General features: G+C 34.2%; 1 protein-coding gene across 2 annotated transcripts in view; it reads left to right on the top strand.

Moving 5' to 3' along the window:
• Positions 1 to 18,995, top strand: part of ATRNL1 (attractin like 1) — a 734,504-nt gene that overhangs the window by 482,724 nt on the left and 232,785 nt on the right. For both annotated transcript variants that reach the window (XM_057736176.1, XM_057736177.1), the window contains exon 27: positions 12,180 to 12,287. In XM_057736176.1, the coding sequence (XP_057592159.1) occupies positions 12,180 to 12,287 (108 nt within the window). The remainder of the gene's footprint in view (positions 1 to 12,179; positions 12,288 to 18,995) is intronic.

Here is an 18,995-nt window from a genome sequence, read left to right as displayed (position 1 = left end):
CTGCCTCTGCTTACCTGCCTGAGAAAAGTTGCACCTGCATTGTAAGTTGCACCTTAAGGCCTCAGCCCTAGCTAAAGCCCAGTGATCTGCATCTTTGTTTATTAGGTTGCCCTATCAATTGCTTTGGCCTTAAGGAAGTGGAGGGACTTAATTTGTAAATTTAGGTGAAATAAACTGCATCATTAATAAAGATGGTATTATGTCCTTTATCTTCACTTTTTATTTTTCAACTTGTTCAGAATCCCAAGTAGGTAAGAAGGGGCTTATTGCAAACCTTAACGGAGACCCCAGCAGTTCAAAAGATTTATTGTTGATTGCTGGTTAAGTGTCCATTTCTAGAGAAAGGGCTCTAATAAGGTAATAAAGGGTTCCTTTATTTTCCTTAATCCATTTAAAATTTTCATCAACCAGGAAATAAATGGCTTAGTTATAAAATTGTGAGATTTATGGGCAAATTGGTAGAAGGGACATATATTGTATTAGAATAAAGAGAATTTATAGGTTGTTTTTAAGTGCTAAGTATGTAGAATATATTTGGTAAGAGTTAAAATATATTTGGTCTAAGGGAAATAATTATATAGTTAGATACATTTTGTTAATATGAGTATACCATAAGCCAATAAATTCAGGAGAAGATGTACCAGTCCATATGTGAAGCAAATAAGATACATAGGAAGACATATAAAGTTCTTGCGAGCATTCTTGGATCAGAATACTGAATGAGCCAGGAAAGCTGTTTAGTCATCATTGGTGAGGCACTGGCTAAGACTGAAGTGTGCCAGGACCTTTCTCAGTTGCCCCAAGTTTGGAACCCACTCCTCATACAATATTAATACAAAGTACAAAAATTATGATTCAACGACATATGATCCAAAAATTTATACTTCAGGAGAAGGTCTAGGGAGGGTATGTTTTGGAAAAATTTTTACAGTGGACAAAGAGTGATTTCACAAGGTTTCAAAATAAAAGAGAGTGTTCCTAGTCTGCTAGCTAGAGAATTTTTTTGGGTACCATAGATTTATTTTCTCCCAGTGTGGATATGAGGAGACAGCCTATAAAAATAAACCAGATGTTTATTTGTTTTCTCTTTCTGTATCACTATATGGAGGAAACTCTGGAGTATAAAAAGCAAGTCATTCTCTGGGTTGATTCTCTTGGTCATTCTCTTGATTTACCTTGAATTACTAGCAAGTAAGGCAATTCACTCTCTTATTGTTCTCTTTGCCATCAAATGGTGTTGACCTGGTCAAAGGAATGGAATAGAGGCTCAACACAGATGACAGTGTGGGGAAAGATAACTATCAGTTATGTTTGTTGGCAGTTCAAAGGATCAAAGAGAATTCTGCACTCAAGGAAAAGTGGGTGAAAACATTAGCAACAACAATAAAATATGAAAAATTAAACAAATACAGTGTGAAGTTTTGAATTTAAATTAAAACACTCACTCATGCTAAACAGGGAACACTTGTTTTGATCAAAGTTCATATGAGAAAGACCTGAAATGACTGATTGTTTCCAACAACAGTGTAATTCTAAAAATAAAACAAACAAAAAACTGTTTTTAAACAAGAGGGAAAAAGGTATGTTAATTTAGAATACGTTATGAGGGAGAGTTCTACCGTATTCTACAGTAGTCAGATCACATCTAAAATCTTGTGTTCACTTTACATTTTAAGAAGGGCGTTGAGAAAAGTTTTGTCCTACTTATGAGACTGTGAGTAAGCTGCTTGAGGACAGGACTGTGTTTATCTCCTAAACACAAGAGTCTGACCCTTTTCCCAGAACATTGGAGTATTCCATAAATGTCTGTTGCATAAATAACGAATGAAAAATTTATGATATTGGAATTGTTTATTTGAATATGTGAGAAAAGTTTCAAATATATAATATGTATTTAAGGGAATTTTAGTAATGAGATTTGAAGTATCATATCTAATGGTCTAAAAAGATCCCAAGAATATAAATTTTTTGTTCGGTATAATGAACTTTCTAACAATGTTATAAACCTTTAGGGAAAAAATACCATCTGGATAAAAAGTGGTTCTTTTGCTAGAATATTCTAGGGTACTAGGTAATCATCTGTCAGAAAAGTCATGGCACTTTTGATCCCGCTGTAATGGGAAATTTGGACCAGGTAACATTTAGCATTCCTTCCAGCTCTGATAATGAGTTATTCCAGTGAGTCTGTTATGACCATTGCTTTTCTTACTTTCTGATTTTTGTGGTTCAACGCACCATTCCAAGTGCGTAGGAAGCCAGTCTGTGAGTCATCTATGCTGCATCAAATTGTCCTTTATGTTTAAAAAATTCAAATGATTGAAATTAGTTTTTAAAATATTTCTATCACATCTACTTTCACAAATAGTGAAAACAAATAAAACTGCATATTAATCTATCACACTGATTAGTCAGTGAGCATCATAGGTACCTTCCAAAAGAGGCTTTAAAAAATCATCCTAATCAGATGTCTTATTTCACAAAGAAATAGTTTACAAAAGAACCATTTCTAGAGTTTCTCAATATTGAACTGAAAATGACTCCATTAGCTAATAGCAAAATAATCACATTTTCCTTAAGGGAAAAAATATTTTAAAAATATTGATTAAGAGGAAAATGCCACTGTTTGAGTCATTTATGTCTCCAGGAAGATTTAAGTACCTCTTGAAAAACTTCAAAATTATTGTCACAGACTACTTAAATGTTCGACATGAACTCCTTATACACTAAATGAAAAAGCTAACTGGATTATATTGCATTTGGAATTCCTTAACCTAGAAGCAGGCATGTTGTGGTTGAGAATTGAATCTTGAGCTTTGTATTGATTCCCAGAATCGGGGAGAAAGAAATCTTTCTTTAGTAAATTAATTCTTAAGGAGGTGGTGGGGGAGGAGGCTACTGAAGGACTGATCTGAGCTTTATTGTAACAGGAGCCTCCAGTCATAAATTACTGGCACACAAGCAAGAGTCGATGTGTCGTTTCTATTGTAATCGGCTGCTTTTATATTTCCACCCATCAAGGTTGACTTGATCATACTGTGCACCTCTTGGATGTCAAAGTCATTCATTCACTCGTCTTCCTGAGAGCAGGATAGGTATTTCTTTTACAACTTAGGCTTCTAACTTGGGGAAGTAATGTATTCAACAGTATGACTGTAGGGGTATTCTAGGTGGGAAAAATTTTTTCTCAAGTACAAGTTTCAAAATTTGAAATTATTTAGCTTCCCATTTTTGCTCTTTAAGGAGTAATATGTATTACACATCCATTCTGGGGATCTAGCTTTTAAATGACCTTTTCAGTACTCATCCTTTGCTCATTTTGATTTGCTCAGATAAATTACAACCACCTGGCCTTTTGTATTAAAGAAGGTTACATACAAAATTGACCTTTTGATACTTATTGGGAGAGCTAGGTTCACTGTATTTGAGATTAACTGCTGTTGCTGTTTTCTGGTTATGTCTTAAGTAACTTTATTTGAGGAAAGCCTATTTCTTTTGCCTGTTTGTTCCAAGCTACTTCTAACACCGTAATAATGGACTCTCTGAGCAGTACGCAGAGAAATTATGTTTTAAAAAAATAATGAATCTGATTTATTTGGATCCTATGATGCCTGATGATATATATGCGTTATTTTAATTTCTCTTAACCTTGAGAAAGCCAAAACTATTCTTTGACCATCTCCTCCTTGCCACCTTGTTTAATGAAACTCAGCCCTCTTTCTTTTTCTTGAACACTTTCAGCTCAGACTTAAAAGTCTGAGGGACTCCAGACTTTGCACTTGCTCTTCCCTCTGCCTGAAGTGTTCTTTCCTGGCTTTATTTGTTCTGAATGTTCCATTCACCTAGTATTCCACTCATTCTCCTACATTTTCTAGTCTCTTTTTAGTGAGGGTGGACTCTGTGACTATTTATGGAAAATGACGTATGTCACTTCTGGTCTGAGACATTGAAAAGTCCATGCAGGATTCACTAGTCTCTTTTCTGCCGTTACACTTAAGCAGTTCCTGGGTTGAAATGGTAGAGCCTCAAGACTGGAGCAGTCTCTGTTGCTGCATTACTGGATGGGAAGTTACCTGAACCTATAGAAAATTTTGTGTGAGCAAGAAATACACTTTTCTGTGTGAGACTGATTTTTGAGAAGGCACACCTATTCTGACTGAGCATTCAAGGTTTCAGGTCAAACGTCATTTCTTAGGGGACCTTTTGTACTCCCCCTATCTGAAGCACTTTCTCTCTCTACTGCCTCTCTTTCTCCCAACCCTTATATGTTTTCTAGAGTGATTTTTTTCTTTAATATTTTCATTTATGTTTTATATATGTATATGTTGAACAAAAAGCAAGACTTCTATATGCTGTTAATTATGCTTTTAAGTGCCCAGAGTAATCTTTAAAATTGTCAATAAGCATTTCATTTTTTGACTTTTTGTTTTAATGTCAAAAAGGGCAAACAAAACAAAATACTGCCTCACAGAGCTCTATTGAATTTTCTGTTGCTCATTAGAAAAGGTGGTCTTGTATCAAGCAATACCTGAGTTTTTGACTCTTCTAGGTGAATCCATCCTGCATGATTTCTTTCATCCGGAAGTGAGATCATCTTTGGCAAAGTCTGAATCAGTGATGCCATCTCTGTCAACAGAGAAAGAATTAAGAATCCAAATTTTAATTTTAAAATCACCCGAAGTAACCTTCAAACATTTTTGCAATATTTTTACATATCTTCAGGTTTTATCCCACTAAGAAATAGATAAGGATTTGTTGCTTTCAAATCCAGACTACTTAAATAATTTCTCCAAATCAGAATGTTCACTCAGTTGTCTACTTCCAGTGTCCTGGTAGGTGGTCCAGAAGAGTCTCTGATATTTTTTAATAGCGTGGAAACACTTGCTAAATAGAAGCAAAAGAGTCACCTCATATGTTTGTTCCTAGAAAAGTGTCTGGAACACAGTAGGAGTTAGTAAAAACTTTTCCAGCGAATGATGATCACAGCCAAACTTAGTCACTAAGTGAATCAAGAACTCCCTATTGAATTGTTCTAAAAATAGGTATTTATTTATTTATTTAGAGTGAAAGGAAGGGAAGGGGAGAGCAGGGAAGGGAAGAGAAAAGAAGGAATGAAAAATCTGCCTAGAATTTTAGTCTAAACTCCTCAAGATTCACTCTTTGGAATGCCAAGTAAAGAAAAATTTCAGCATCTACTTCTGTTCCATAGTGAAATTTGACAAGACAGTAGCAGTGACTGAGAATTGTTTTCTTATTGCTAATGCATGAAGAGATGTACCACATGATTAACAGTCATGCTTATTTTCTCTTTAGTGAATTAAATAAGAGATGTTACCAAATATAAGATAAAAACAAGTATACACATGTATATCATTTACATAATCAAAGTTTCGCATGGAAAATCAACTACTTACCATTACTAAGATACAAAAGATTTTCTCTTGAAAAAGCATTCACAAGATGAAATTCTCCATTAAGGCAGTCCACAGGTACACAGTTGATGAAAAACAGTAATTGACTATGCTGGGACATGTTAGTATTTCATTTAGACTAAAGGGAAATGATGAAACTACACACTCTTTCTTAGTTTATTTAAAAATATTATCGCGGGAAGGAGGGGATATGGGGATATATGTATAAGTACAGCTGATTCACTTTGGTGTACCTCAAAAACTGATACAAGAGTGTAAAGCAATTATATTCCAATAAAGAGCTTAAAAACAAGAAAAAAAATATTAGGAGAAATGTTGGCAAATGTTAGCAATTTCTGGAGTGGATGTGGTAATTTGGTAGGGATATTGTCTTACTTTTCTTTGCTACACACCACAAACCAGCTTCATCTGTCCAAACAAGGTGGTTTGACCAAGGTCTATCCAGTGATATGAAGCTTAACTTATTTGATAAGCAACCTTGTAGGATGTTGTAAGGTACAGCTTTTGCATTAAGAAAAATTCAAATTTTGTAAAGTTCCATCCTTTAAAAATAAACCTACTTTCCATGAAGACTTATAGTGATTGATATGTATAGACAGTTGTCAGATGCTCTTTCCATTTTCTTGGCTTCAAACTTCAGTTGGGAAGAATTGTGCCATGTAGGAAGTATGGTTTTGGCTTCCATAATATTTAATTAATAATGCATAACCATGAATACATGAGGATAAGGAAGACCTGTCATACTTTCTATTCTTTGACATTGCCTGAATTAACCTGAACAAAGACAGCCCATACTTAAAATGCCCATAAATTGGATACCTTTTCCTTAATTCCTGTCAGTAGAAAGCTTTTAAGACCTTATTGTATGCAAATGATGGTGATACTATTTGGCCATATAGTTTGCGCCACTCTCCTCTGGATAATATTGACAATTTTTAGAGTTCCCTGAGACTTATTTTACATGGATATTACGTCTAATATCAGAATGAAAGGCTGATATCTTGTGTAGACAAAATAATTTGGTACAGATTATAGGTGACATTGCACATACAGCTGTACAAACCCCAAAGTTTGAGAAACACAGAGCTAGACAAAGGGAAGAAATAAAAGGAAACTTTAGAAATATATGTTTGAGCTTCAAACCCATTCTGCCTTTAAGATAGTTTTCAAGTTCTTATCTAACAAATAGGGATGTGTAGGGAGTTCTAAAGTAGTCTTGCTTGCTTTTAGAATTTGCTCCATTCTGCTTTACTTTTAAACATGAATATATGCTAATAGATTTGTTTGTTAAAAGAATTTAAGAAAATAGTGGAGTTACATTTTGGTTCTGAGTGAGGGCCAATGAGCTTCTAAAGGCAGTAGTAAGTTAAAGTATTGAATCCACTGAAAATGGAAAAAAATTTGTTTTGAAGAAAAGTATCATCTATTAATGCCAGGTTCGTAGGTATTTCTAATGCTCATCTATTTACCCTTTATAGGTCTATGGTCTATAGGTTGAAGAATCTCTGGCCTAGAGGATCTATAGGGCCCTCCCCTAAGAATCTATGAAGACCATGTCTTAGTCATATCAGTGATATGCTCAGTGTTATCCAAATGACAGCAAAGACCCTCATTTGCTGGCATTGTTTAATCCTTATCTTGGCCTTTCATATGAGAGTTTTAGTTTTAATTTGAGTTTGAGTTACTTCCAATTATAATATATATAATTTTAGGAATGTTCACACATACACTTTTGCACATACAAAGACATGAGTATGTTTTATACTGATATAATCTTTTTAGCATTTTAGAGGAAATATTGAGCTTGATATTTTGGAAGATTTAGACAAATTTTCCATTTTTCCTCTCTTCTTCCTCTGTCTGGTAGCCGGCGTGATGATAGTAATTGTAGATTTTGTTTTTGACACATTACTGCTCAAACAACAAACACCTGAACAACCTACCTTGAATGTCTGCTATGGCCATTTGACAATTAAGGACATTTTGCTTTCAAATAATGAAGAAAAACTGAGTAAGCTTGTGCTTTGCAGATTTAGTTACAAAAATGATAGATTATCATGCTTTCCTCATTCACTGATGTACCATCCTACCACCAAAAAAAACAAAATTGATTTTTTACTTGTATTACTCTGTGTTAATATGTTTGTGCTAATAATAAAAATACTTTTTCATGAAATGTTGCTTAATCTCTAGTTCAAACTCCTTCATTTTAATACGTAAGCTCAAGAATAGTGACCAGATCATCTGGATTGCTCCTTTTGTACCTTTCCAAAATCTTAGGAATAATTGCTGTTAAAATGTGAATGCATTATGATGACTTTATGGCAGTTTTCTTTATCATATTTACAGTATTGCAATAAAGTGGACGAAGAGAAATATGAAACCTGATGGTGATTTGTTGAGTCCACAAAATTGCCCCATTCTAAAAAAAATGAATATCCACTTACTTTTGAGCTTAAGACAAATTCTAGACTATCAGAGGACACATACTTTTAAAGCTTTACTCATAATTAAAATCAGTTTTATCAAAACTTGGTTCCCCTTTCGGCCTCTGCTTTGGGCTTGGTATCATCCAAGGAGCTGTCATCAGTCAGGCTGATGTAGGAGCTAAGGGCCTCCCGGAGCCCCTCGCTGAGGAGGGACTCCTCCCCTGTGTCAGGTGCTTCAAAACAACAACAACAAAAAAACCCACATTCACACACATTCAGATGATACAGATTTTGATACTTTGTCACTCATTCATTGTTCATTCATCAAATGCTACTGACTATAAACTAAGTGCTGTGGGGAATAAAAAATAAGTAAAAATAGATTTTTGCCTTAAAGATTTCAGAAAAGCATGAAGGTTTGATGAGGTAGTGCCACACTAATATCATAAGTAATTCGTAGGTGAGTTGATCACTTCAAACTTGGGATGGAGTGGAAGGACATTTGGAGGTGTGGGAGGAGGATGGCTAGAACTTGGACCCAGGAGGAAGGGGGAAGAAAGATGACTGGAAAGAGAGGTTGTTACTGTTTTCCTTAGCGTGTGTGTTTTTAAGGGTTATTATCTGAAATCCATTAGAGTTGTAGCCTTCGGGGGATATGAACTGTGGGGAATGGTACGATATTTGAAGTAGTAGTATTGCATGGAAGCATTTCATGTATGCATTTGATAGAATCAATGACTATTCCTGGTTGCCATATTTAAGAATGGATTTTCATATTATTTTTAATTTCATGGTTTGTTTTGTAAGAGGTTTTGAATAATAAAACAATTATTATAGGTAACAGACATGACACTAAGAACATCCATAATTGTAAAATGTTCTTCACAACAGTGTTTATGGCAACATGACTATAATCTATTGTATTACGATCGATTTGCTCTTTTGGCCTTTTCTTTCTACCGAATAATTGGCAACTGCAGACTAGTTATAAAATAGATCATCTGTTATATGGCTTCTCATCTATATACAAAATATCAAACTTCATTTTATATAAAAATCACAATCACAAAATAAATTAATCAATTTTTGATAGTTCTTAAGGAAGTACTCTATATTTCCTCATAATTTTTAGGTTGAGTTTTTATCATTCTTAGTCACAAATGGCAGAAAGCAGTTCCAAATCTAAATTCATTTTACCACAATCATGACATTTTCCAACTGTCTCATAAATTTGCAACATTTGTTAAAAGGGAGACTAATAGAGCAAAATGTGTCACTAGTGCTGAAGAAAATCTTTAAAGACAAAATTAGTGCTTGAAATTTAACATAGTAATTGTACCAGTGAACTGATCCTGAATTCTCACAAGGTGCCAGATTCTGTGTTGAGCGGTGCAAGTTCATAATCTTGTTAGCCCCAATCTTCTGATATTACTGCTGTTCCCATTTTATAGAGAGAAAGAAGAAGCCTTAGAAAGGTCTATGAAATTTGATTACAGTCCAACAGGTAAAGGGTGGAGAGGCTGGGATTCAAAACAAGTCCTCTGAGGTCCAGGTGTAGGTGTAGGAACTTTTAATAGCCCAACTTTGCAGATGAGAAAATTTGAGGCTTAGAGAGGTCTAAATAATTTGGTTAAGCTCAAATTAGCTACTAAGTAGAAAAACTGGTATTCAAACACCAGTCCTTCTAACTCCAGAGTCTAACTATATTGCCTATCAATATTTCCACTAAATTCTGACAGGATTTAAGTTGTAAGCATATTGTTTATATCTCTTTTGTTTTGACATAGGGCAAAATTCAGGAAGTAGTGCATATAGATGTTAACTGGCAAGAGAAGAGATGGTTGTTAAGGATGTGGCTGACAGCCAGGGATCTGGTAGCAAAGAGAATCTCACTTTGCTGCATTTTATTATTTTAGGGCCATCATATCAAAGCAAGAGTGTTTTAGGATAAAATTATTTACCTTCCCTAAGTTTCCTAGTTAGAACATTTACATTAGTTTCTCAAAGTCAGGAACTCAGTATGTCAGCCAAAGTCCTCGAAGGAGCACTCTGCTAAGTGACCTGGAGTGAATTCGTTTGGCTAATTCCCTGGTTATATCCTTTACTGTACACTATCTTGTGCTCTTATTATTTTTATTTCACCATGTCTTGCTTTACAAACTATAGTGTTATGTTCCTAGACAAGAACAATGTTTTTCTTCTTTGCAAAGAGTACGGTCTTCTTTGCAAAGAGTACTGTAGTAAGCATTCAGTTCTTAAAAAGTGATGGAAACTCAAAGCTCAGAAGACAAACTGGAATCTTTTAAAATACCTTTGTATCCTACTAGTACATTATTTTAAGTGAATAGAAGTATCAATCACTGATTTTTCTTTATTATGAGTGTTAGGGGGTCACAAAAATACATTATTTTCTAGAGAAATCTATGTCAAAGATAGTGACTTTAGAATGTTTACAGATTTATATTACAATTTGTGGTATCGAGAATTCAGTAGTTATATTTTGTAGACCTTTTACTTTTAGATGTAAGGAAAAGGTAAGATGAAACAGAAATTGTCCATTTTTTAAAAAAATCAGTTATATGAGATGCCATTTATAAGCTAAGGAAAACTAGTACAAATGAAAAAACTTTTAATACAAATGTTAGAAAATAATGTTAAGATCCAAACTAGAATCTACAATTTTCTCAACGGAATTTTTGTATTACTGCAGCAAAGGCAGTTTGTATATTTGTGTGTGTGTGTGTGTGTGTGTGTGTGTGTATTTTTACCAAATAAAAAGAGCATGGTGTCTTCTACACTTAGCATCCCTTGGTATATGGAGTAACATTATGTTTGCATTTTGCATAGACACAGTATTCAGATCAATTGGCCACTCCTATTGAGAGAGAGATAAGATTCTTTTTGCCAGCTTCTTTTTGCCAGCGGCTGTGTTTTTAATTGTACAATTCTGCGTTTATATTAAACTGAATAATTTGATGGTTTAAATCACATTTACTTTTTACTCTGAGTATGTTTTTAGTAAGTCTTCATTACTTCTAAAAATACATATAATTTAAGAACTTTATTACTGAGTAAAAGTTGTATTGTTTCTGTCGCATGTTAGCAAGTAGATTTTATCTCTTTAATAATAAAAGCAAGGCCTTAAATTCTATTCTAGATGCTCATTACATGAACACTGTCACTGCTGTGTCAAAAGTGTTTAAATAAAAATGTTAAATAATAAACTGCCATCAGGTGTTGGCTTTTGTTCCTTCATCATCTGAAAGGGAATTTTATGAGTGATGCATCACAGTGCTACGTGCATTTACATTCAAAGACCCGTTGTTAATGTTTTAAGTTACTGCCAGTGAATCTTTAAAAGTCTTTGTGAATAATGAAGCCATTCATTGTGTTCAAGGATTTTGCCTTTCTTCAATGATATGATTTTCTTCTCATTTGAAAGAGTATTTAATTGTATCGCTCACGCACTTTTAATATTTAATAATAATTTTATTAGCTGTATGGAATGAGAAGGGCAAGATTTGCAATATCTAGTGCTGGTCATCAATTTTTTCTTATCACGAGTTAATGAATATTATAATTACAAGGAGAGGCGGAAATATAAATTAGCTGGGTACTTGGTTGGGACTTGCTGGTTTATTGGTTTTAGTTTGGGCAAAGCCCAGAGGAGATACAAAGAGAAAGAAACAAATATCCGGGAGTGTTTTAGGAGCCCTGGCACACGTCTTTCAGCCTACTAATCATTCCTCATTTATATAATGAACACTTCGAATAAAGTTAAAAACACTGACAGTAACAATTCCTACTGGTTTTTTAGCAATCAACAGGCGACCTTGATGACTTATGAGACTTAGTCTTGTCAGGTGTATGTTCCTTTAATCTCTGTTAATGCATTTTGAGAACTTTTCATTATCTTTTCTTAAACATTTTTACTGTTATTTGCTTTCAGCTAAGACAAAAGCATGAGTTATTTTAAGTGGGAAAACTTGGCATAGCCATCGTCATAATAGCACTTTTTACTTAAGTAGTACCTCTCATCTGAAGTTTTCAGAGTGCTTTTTGAGGACATTTCATTGGGCTTGTGGGATGGAGGTCAGGGGAAAAGTTCTTTGGAGGCACCATACATTTAAAGCCTCTATGGACATGTAACCCAGGCCATGGGGAGAAAATAATTTTCATTTTTAGTGATCTAGATATGAATATGTGTATTAGATAACTTCTAAATTTTGAATGTCATTTGTTCAAAATGGAACTAGATATTGTTGAACTTAACGTGTTTTAAAACCTGTTTTAAAACAAGTGATTTTTTAACCCTCTTCAGCAACTGCTTCGAGAACGACAGCAGATGGCCAGCCGTCCCTTTGCTTCTGTTGATGTAGCCCTGGAAGTGGGAGCTGAACAAACAGATTTTCTGCGCGGGTCATTAGAGGTAGGAACAGTGGTGCTGAAAGGGGACCGCTGTGATTTGCATATTTATATTACTTCTCTAATCTGCATCTGCTTGTGAAGCCAAACAGAGTTTGTCAATCTAGAGTTGACAAGATTCAGCTACATATGTTATGCCATTTTCAAGGCACATAGTTTTAATAGTATGACATGAGCTGTAACAAAAGCCACTGGAGAATCTGTTAGTCTAGGCAAGAGTGACAGGCTGCTCACCTGGCAGACTTTCCCTGACAGATAGGAGCTGAAGGAATGTAAGATACAGGTATGATGGAAGAAACGGAGAGCCTGTATTCAGTCCTTGGATTGCCCAGTGCCCCTCAGTTAACCATTCACGTCTATCCTTGTTAACAAAGTTGGCTGTAAAAGGTGCGTGGAGATGAGTTGCATTTTAATTACATAGTTTCATTTTTTTTTTTAATATTGCGAATTGTAGAATATAGTGAATATTTTTATTTTATGGCTGTGTTTGTGTATTCTTTTATTGCAAATGCAGAAATAGAGTATGGGAAAGAGAAATGATTATGTGCGAGTAAATGTGGTATTAGAATCCTGAAATAATGTATGAAATGGTTTCTGAAAATAATAACCACCAAAGAGGAAAAATCCACAGATTGTGATTAACAACTAATCAAAGCATTTTGAGGCATAGTAATTTTATTGTATGCTTATTTTTTTTAATTTGTACTTCATATGTGGTAAGATGTTTAAGCAGGAAGATTGAAAAATACCATACAGTTGAAATATTTTGTTCACTTTTTAAAAAGTGCCCTTATGTGACTAACTTCATATTGCTATTTTTAGACTTTGCTTGTCTCTGAGGAAAGCAAGGAATATAAAAACAGACTCCTCCAAATACCTAGGTACAAATATAATTGATTTTGTCCATGGAATTTTTGGTTATTCAGAAAAAAATAAAACTAAATCAGATCTCATGGATGCTGTACAAAGGACCAGTTTTTAGAGGACATTTCTCTTATGAAATTGTTTTAGCTTTCCTGTACTTGATTTTTTCTACTCTAGATCACAGGTTGCCATGGAAGCTTAGAAGATTAGAAAAATTTATGGGTGTATCTTCCATTACTAGTGTTCTGATTTCTAATTTTACAGTAAGTGCTCTACTTTCATTTTGGCGCTTAGTTTCAAATAACTTTAGTACAGAACCTTTAACAAATAGAAAACCTGAATTGTTTTAATCTAACTTCCTTTTTCTCCTCACCTATTTAAAACATTCTCAAATGCGGCTGAAATTCAAGTCACAAGAGAAAAACAAGTGTAAACGATACAAACATAGGCCAAGGAGGAAAAGGAATAACCAAAGAACTGGAAACTCATAAACTTAAGGAACAAATGTAGTAAACAAACATATGTGTCATCATAGCTGCTCAGTTCCTGCTTTATAGCGTTGAAGAAAGTATTGTCACGTGTTTTTTTAACCTTAAATTTATTTTGTAGATTTTAAAAAGTTCTACCTCTACTTTCCTTTTGCTCATATTTACCTAGTAGTCCTTCTTTTATTCCTTTATTCCCAATTTCTCTGTATCCTTTTGTTTTACACCTATCCCTGTAGAAAAGACTGGTAGCTTTTTATTTTCCCAGTCACTCTATGCTGTTGTCTTTTGATTGGTAAATTTAATCTGTTTATATCGATAATAATTGCTAGTCTACCAAGACTCATTTTAGCTACTCTTTTTGGTTCTTTTTCACAGCTTCTTTTGGATAATTTGATTTTCTTCTACTAAACTGAGTATTAGATATTCTATTCCTGTATTTCTGGTAGTTATCCTTTACTTACCAAGATTCATGATTATTTTCCCTGTGTCAGTGTCTAAAGCTTGTTAATACAAATTCCTGCCGTGCCCATCTCAAACACAATTAATACTTTAGCATGCTTTCAACTCTCTGTTTCTCCCACCCTATGTTAACACTGCCTGGAATTTTTGATCCAGATATTATAGGTGCACTTTTTCTATATTAGAACGTATTTAAATAACACTGAACCTTCTTTGTCCTCCTTTACTTTTTGTATCTAGTTGCTTGCTCATACGTTTCTTTCATTTTTCACTAAAGTAAATCCTCCAAGATATTTTCTTCAAAGAGAAACTTTATGTATTTGAGACCTTAAATGCCTATCAATGTATTTATTTTGTCCTCACATAAATAAATAATAGTTTAATTAGATATAAATTTTTGTTTCAAAGTTTTCTTCAAAACTTTAAAGATATGACTTCATTGTCTCAAATCTGATTGTCAGTTTGATTCTTTCTCCTTTACTGTTGAGTTCCATTTTCCTTTTGGAATCTTTCAGAATTTTCTCTTGTTTTTCAGTGTTCTTAAATTTCTCTCTAATTTGTAAATATGATCCTTTTTGGCACTCTATGCACCCTTTAAATCTGCAGACCTATAACTTTCTGTGATTCTGGCTAATCTTTTTATACTATTTCTTTAAATATTTTTTACTCTATTCTCTCTCCTGCAATTGCTTTTATTATTTCCACTTTTAATCTCTGAGAACACTCCTCAACCTGGTATGCCAGTATACAAATTTTTTCTTAGGTTGTATCTTTTCTGCTGTTTAACCCATTCATTGACTTCATTTCAACAGTTACATATTTTGTTGTTAATACTTGCAAGTAATTTTTTTCATAACTACTTGTGTATGATTCATATTTCTAATACCCTCCCTTTTCTGAAATCATTTATTATATTTAATTTAAATATTGTTTCATATTTGACATCCTTTAGTATAGACTGTTTCATTTTTCTATTTCTTTCGTGCTGCTTACAGTCTTTTTTCACTCTTATTTTATTCTGTTAATACTTATTTTAGTTATTAAGATCTACTGAAGAATAGAGATAAAATCATTGACTCTAGCTTGTGCTCTTACAGTTAATTTAGTGGTTGGAGGTGAGGAAGCTGTTCATCATGAATAATCTGGGCTCAGGCGCTACTGCTCATCTGCCACAGGTATCCTTTTCACTACAGAGAACTTCCTATCTGGTACTTCCTTCCTTCACATTATTATCAGATGGTAGCCTCCCTCTGGTATAATTGCCAGGTCAGCAGTTGAAGTGGGGAGAAGTGAATGCTTAGTGGTTGTCCAGCCTCCTGCATGTGTAGCTGTAGGTTTCCTCACCCCAGCTGAGCTCTAGAACTCCTCTATCATTAGTTTGCAGCCTTGGGCTGGCACTGGGCTCATTCTGCTGCTTTTCTGCCCCGCAGCAGGCAGGGTAGACATCAGTCTACCCAGGACAACATGCACTCTGGTCCTCTCCTAATGCAGGCCTCCATTTACTCCCTATAAGAGTCCTAATCACTTTCAGTCTTTCCTAGAGTTTCTTCAAGATTTTGTATTAATTGCTGAGTGTGTCCTGAGAGTCATCAACCTTCAGATTTCTTATATGTTATCTCTATGTTTGAGCTCAGGAGAGGGGCAAGTGACTCATTCTGCCTTGTTTTTTGGCTGTAGGACTATATGTGCAAGTGCTTTGTATTCCATAAAGCTTTATGTCAGTTGTTGGTATTATTATTTTCTCTGTTATTACTACTCAGTTATATGAATAACTGGTGTGCCTCTATTTCTTTTGTATCACTTGTTTTCTAAAATTTAAATTCAGAATGTCAGAGAAGAAAAATACTTACCTGCATGCTCCCATTTGGAAAGCCCTTTTTATCTGGGGATCAGGTTCTACTTATCAATGTATAGTATTGTTGGTTTTTTGGAAAAAGCTTTATTAAAATGTAATTCATATACCATACAATTTACCCATTTAAATCGTAAAATTTGATGGTTTTTAGTATATACAGAGTCGTGTAACCATCACCAAAAATCAATTTTAGAACATTTTCATGATTTCCAAAAGAAACCCCATTCTCTTTAACAGTCATCACCCCATCTCTTTTTCCCCAAGCCTCTCTCTCAGCCCTAGGCAAGCCCTAATCTACTTTTTTGTCCTTATGCGTTTTCTTCTAGTGTATTTTCATTCCATTTCATGTAAATTAAATCATACAATATGGGGTCTTTTGTGACTAGCTTCTTTTAATTAGCATTATGTTTTCAAGTTTCATTCATGTTGTGGCACATATTGGTACTTCATTCCTTTTTATTGCCAAATAATATTTGATTTTATCAATATAGCACATTTTATTTTTGCACTCATCAGTTGTTGGACATCTGGCTTCTTTCTACTTTTTGGCTATTTTGGATATTTTGAAAAATGCTGCTATGAATATTTGTGTACAAGTTTTGTTTCTATTTCTTTTGGGTATGTAACTGAGAATGGAATTTCTGGGTAATATGGTAATTTTTCATTGCTTATAGAAAAGACTCGCTCCATTGAATGGACTTGGGACTCTTGTTGAAAATCAATTGACCATAAATGTGAAAATTTATTTCTGTAATCTCAATACTATTCCATTAATCTGTAGGTCTACCATATGACAGTACAGTGCTAGTTTGATTACAATAGTTTGTAGTAAGTTTTGGGATTAGAAAATGTGAGTCCTCCAACTTTCTTCTCTTTGAAGATTGTTTGGCTCTTCTGGATCCTTTGAATTTTCACATGACTTTTAGGATAAGTTCCTCAGTTTCTGCAAAGAAGCCTGTCAGTACTTTGATAGGGATTGTGTTGAATCTATAGATCAATTTGGGAGAATATATAGTATTTTAACGTTCACTTTATTAAGGTGGTAGTTTTGTTAATTGAGTGCCTTTATCCTCCCTGCTCAAAATCCTAAATTCAATACCAGATTGCCTTCATCTTGATAAATTAATTATGATTTCTGATATTTAAAATTCCCTGTATTCACACGTCTAATAATCTCATGTAAATTGAAAATTTAGAAATTTTTAAAAAATTCAAGTTGAAAATTTTGTTCAGTGGATTATTTTAGAGCTCAAATTGTTTACTTCTTCCTGTAAAAATTAAACAACAGAAGTAAATATCAACAGCTAACTGCTAATTTCTTTCTTTGACATACTTTAGAAAATAGTAGAGGTAGAAGCATATGGTTTAAAACTATATTTTGTTTTCTCCATTTCTAAGCATTTTATAATAAAGTAGAAGTTATCTATCTGCTATATATATACATACATATGTGTACATATAAATTTATATGTGAGATTTATTTTCCATTGTCACAGTACACTGGAAGCTGCTCCAAATCTCTCTTTTTTATATACATAACTTAGTGTGACGTGGTTTATTGATTTGCTTACGCAGCAAATTCTGAAGCCTAGGCCTATTCTGAACTCACATTAAGGACTTTATTTAAACCTAGAAAATCAAAGTAATTGTAAAGTTCCTTTGCTGGGTTTTTCTTAAAATTCAGTGATTAAATTCAACACAAAGCCATAGGTTAGCTGGCTATTAGTATTCTGTAAATATTCATTGAGTATTCATAATACAGTAATTTAAGGAATGGATTTCTTTTAAATTAAATTGGCCTTAAGTGCCACTCCAGGTTCCACATCTATATAGTCATAGGGAGAATGTAAGGTATATTATGAAATTAATTACCTTTGATACATCTATAGGTAATGGTACTATATCATACCTAAATGTTCTATTCTGTGAAGTAGATGTGTTCCTGAAAATTTTGCGTATAAGTTAATTATATTTTTTAATGAATGAGGAGTGTTCAATGTTCATAGGAACTTTGTGTAAACCCTAGGTGTAAAACTCATTGTAAGTGAAAAAAAGATTATAGTATGAATAACCACCCCCTAAATTATCTGTTAGCAAGTCTAAATCTTATTTTTCTAAATTACAATGACAAATTTAAATACATTATTAAAGTTTAATAAATGCACTTAGAATGTAAATTTATATATAAACACAAATTATTAGTTGGTTTTAAACTTACTATAAAAAGAGGGTTATTTTTGTGGTGACTTCATGACCAATATAGTATATATTTATCAATTTTCTTCCACCAAGCAATAGCATGATAATTTATGGTAATTGTTTAACAGATTTTTATGGAATGCTCTGTATATGTCAGGCACTGTTTTAAGCACTTGAGAAATATCAGGGAACACAACAAAGAAACCTGTCCTCATGGAGTTTATATTCTAACAAGGAAAGCAAGTTATTTAGTCTGTTAGGAGGTGGTAAGTGCAATGGAACAGGAAAAAATAAAGCAGGGTAAGGGTTTTGGGAGTGCTTTGTGGAGGTGGGGGGAGAGTGTGTGGTATTGAATAGGGTGCTGGTCAGGGTGACCTCATTGAGGAGGTGAGAGTTAGGCAAGGCTTGAAGGAGGTGAAAGAGTTAACCAGGCAGCAGCTTCGCAGGAAAAGTATTCCAGGCTAAGGGAATGGCTAGAGCAGAGGCCCTAAGGTAGGCATGTGGGGCAAGTTCATGGAACAGCAAGTATAGGGTGGGGGCACGTGTAGGAGGAGGCAGATGATATAGGGCCTTGTAGACCTTTGTAAGAATTTTGACATTCAATCCTAAGTACAGAGGAGAGAGCCAATCGCAGGCTTTTGAGAGAGGACTGACATAATCTTTCTAAAAGGGTCACTCTGCCTTTGGGTTGAGAATAGTTTGAAGGGCGAAATCATCCTATGGTTTCCTCAGAAGCAGAAAGCAAGACGAGGAATTGGTTCATTTGAAGAATATGCTGGTAGGGAGGTGGAGCCATGAGAAAGGGAATGGAAACAGCCAGTACCACTGTTGACAACTAGGGCTCAAT

Source organism: Hippopotamus amphibius, chromosome 5, assembly GCF_030028045.1.
Source record: "Hippopotamus amphibius kiboko isolate mHipAmp2 chromosome 5, mHipAmp2.hap2, whole genome shotgun sequence".
NCBI classification, from domain to species: domain Eukaryota; kingdom Metazoa; phylum Chordata; class Mammalia; order Artiodactyla; family Hippopotamidae; genus Hippopotamus; species Hippopotamus amphibius.
This window is presented reverse-complemented; position numbering and strand designations above follow the sequence as displayed.